Source organism: Orycteropus afer, unplaced genomic scaffold (assembly GCF_000298275.1).
Source record: "Orycteropus afer afer isolate SDZICR_OR568_19922 unplaced genomic scaffold, OryAfe1.0 scaffold00594, whole genome shotgun sequence".
Lineage (NCBI taxonomy): Eukaryota > Metazoa > Chordata > Mammalia > Tubulidentata > Orycteropodidae > Orycteropus > Orycteropus afer.
The window spans coordinates 743111-746178 of NW_006922181.1; the positions used below are offsets into that span (position 1 = coordinate 743111).

General features: G+C 46.6%; 1 protein-coding gene across 1 annotated transcript in view; it reads right to left on the minus strand.

The window, feature by feature from the left end:
* LOC103210337 (probable cystatin-16) overlaps window positions 1–2380 on the minus strand; it is a 6536-nt gene extending 4156 nt beyond the window's left edge. Inside the window, exon 1 of the mRNA XM_007956258.1 lies at window positions 2186–2380. Coding sequence (XP_007954449.1) covers window positions 2186–2380 — 195 coding nt within the window. The remainder of the gene's footprint in view (window positions 1–2185) is intronic.
* Window positions 2381–3068: the final 688 nt, after the last annotated feature.

A 3068-nucleotide genomic window follows, 5' to 3' on the forward strand; every position in this document is an offset into this window, starting at 1 on the left:
GCAAGGAAGGGGAGAATTCTACCACTGAACCACCACTGCATCCTCCTTAATTATTTAAAAAACAAAACAAAACAAACTCACTGATGTGGGGTCAGAGCAGACTTATAGGGACCCTTCCTTGATTTTCTGAGGCAGTATCACTATGGAAGTAGATTGCCCAATCTTCCTTCCGAGGAGTGGCTGGTGGGTTTGAACTGCCAGCCTGCTGGTTAGCAGTCAAATGCCTTAGGCACTATGCCCCTGAAAACTTGGGAATAACTCAGGGAGATAAAACAAACTTATTCAAGAAGTAACCCAGGCTGGAGTCACTCGGCTGACTTGGGGTTCTTCTAGTGAGCTAGCTACTTGGGGCTCTGATAATCATGTCATTGACAGGCAATATCCACTAGTGCCCAACACCCACACTCACATTTACACACATGCTCACTAACAGACTTCTCCCCCCTTGCAGGTCACCTAGACTCTAACCTGTGGTAGCAGCAGAGTCATCTCTGCCTGAGGGCTCCTGTGGGCCAGCCAGGGACCAGGGCTGGAGATCAACCCAAAGGAGAAGTAACTGTGAAAGCTGTGGGATACATAAGGAATGCTGGTGTGCATAGACTCTCTTCCAGAAATCTCTTGTGGGAACCTCCCTGTCAGAGTCCCTGCTGAGTATCACATTTATTCAGGGTTTCTTATCCAGGGACAGATCTTTTGCAATGGACAGAATTACTGCCTCAGGATGTACTGCAGTCATGATATTACTTAAAGGAAGCCAGAAAGGATAAAAAGTAAACATCAGTGGGAAAGCTTCCCATAACCATATACCCATTACCCCTAAATTTTGATCAGGTCCAGCCCCTCCCTCCCCTCAGGCTTTGTAATCCACTGCCTCCATGATCAGTCCAGTGTGATGCATCAAGACTAATAAATGTGATACATTCTGTCATAACTCTTCACTTTTTCCTCTTTGCTTCCTCTAGCCAACATCTTCTCAACTGAGAGAATCACCATCACCCACAGATCAGGGCAAATATGTGGGTAAAGGGAAAAACCCTAAATGTTCTTCTCTCATACCTACACCAGCAATTAGAGCTGGCTCTACCTCCAGGTAGAAGCAGAAGCCAGCATTCCTCCACCTTCCAGCCACCATCCCTGTCTCAGGTATGGTCCTCATGCTTCTGTCTCAAAGGGTCATCCTCACCTATCTCTGTCAAACTTCCCCAAGCTTCAGAGGCCATTGTGCACTAATACTAAAGAGAAGCTTGCTGGGAGGAAATCAGATTGTTACTGCTCTGTGTCACCTCACCCACATTCTCCCATTACACTGAGGATAAAACCCTAAGGCCTTACCAGGGGACAGAAGATCCAGGTAGCCACACCCTCCATCCCTGCACACCTGCTTTTCTGCACTGTGCCCTAAGCATACCGTTCTGGCCCCAGTCTCAGAAACCTTACAGAGCTGCCTACATTTCTCTTCCCTAGCACTTCTGCTACTAGTTCCTCAGTTCTTCTCTTCCTGGAGAGGCCTCACTGCTCACCATTCAAATAGCCAGCCTTTCAACACAACTCATTCCCCACAGTCCCACCCAACTGCACTGACTGCATTTACCATGCTTGTCACAATTTCACTCATAGATTTAGGTGTTTTCTTGTCCCCTGACTATGGTCCTACTGCTTTCTGCACAGATCCTCCATATGGTGGCCCCTCTATAAATGTCTGCTGATATTACAAATGGAGGTCATCTCAGCCATGACTCAAATGTCAGCACAAGCCCATCATTTTGTGTCCAACTCAGCAGGACAGCAGGCCATCATACCAGCATGCCAGCCCCCTGAGCCTGAGGTGTTTCTCTGTCTTTTCTTCTTGTATTTTTCTTTACAGTTTCTTACCTAATTCTGCCATCCTCACCCCACTTAATCTTCTCGCTATCAGCTCTGTGCTCCTACTCCTCATTCTGCAGCAGAAATTCTGACCCCATGTTTTCCTTACGCTTCTCTCTCTCCTTCCACTTTTTGTTCAAGTAATCCATTCTCAAAGGAAACAAATCAGAAACATGAAGCAATTCTTTTGATACCTTGTAATTAAAAAGTATTTATCAAATTAAAAAATCAGTGACTCTTTTCTGCATGTCAACTCCACCCCAACCCCAGGACTGCTCCCAGGGCAAATGCAACAGCAGGGGGCACAGGCCCTAGTATGCACCTTGCGCTGGCTTCGCCGGACCCGCAGCAACTTGTAAGCATACTCATCCACGTTGTCCTCATTGTACTGAAATATGGCAAACTCCATTGACATGAGAAAGTAGCTCAGATTCTTACTGACGTCCACATACTCATAACGGATACTCCAGGCTTGCATTGCCAGTAGCGCGAGAAGCAGAGTCACCTGCTGGGGCATGGCTGTCTGCAATATCTTCACTGAGGACCTGGGGATGCATGGGCGGTTAAGGGCTGGGGAGGGAGGGATGGGGGAAGGCTGCTGCTGCTGAAAATGTCCTTCATATCTCAGATCCCACACACTTTGCCAAGCAGAGGCCCTGACCTAGTCACCTCCTTTCTCCAACTGGTGCCTCTGTCCAGCTCCTCCACACCACTCCCCCACTTGTCCCTGTAATCATCACCAGACAACAGAGTAGGAGGCCTTGGACTCATAGATAAGCATTAAACACACTATTTTCATTGCCTTTTCTGCTCCATCCATCTCTGGTAAAGACCTGGGGATAAGGAGTTGTGCCCATCTTGCTGCCCTCATGGCAGTGCATCTAAGGACAGATAATAAGTCTCAGGAACTCAAAGAAGACATGGTGAGCCTGGATTCTAGGGGAGTACAGTGAGAACTACAGCCTATGATATGCAGCCAACACAACCTTCCTTGCTGAAAGTGAAGATGACTTGAAGTACTTACTGATGAAGATTAAAGACTACTAGTCTACATTACACTTCAAGATAAAGAAAATGAAAATCCTCACAACTGGACCAATACGCAACATCACAATAAATGGAGAAAAGATTAAAATTGTCAAACATCTCATATTACTTGGATCCCCAATCAATACCAATGGAAGCAGCAGTCAAGATATCAGATG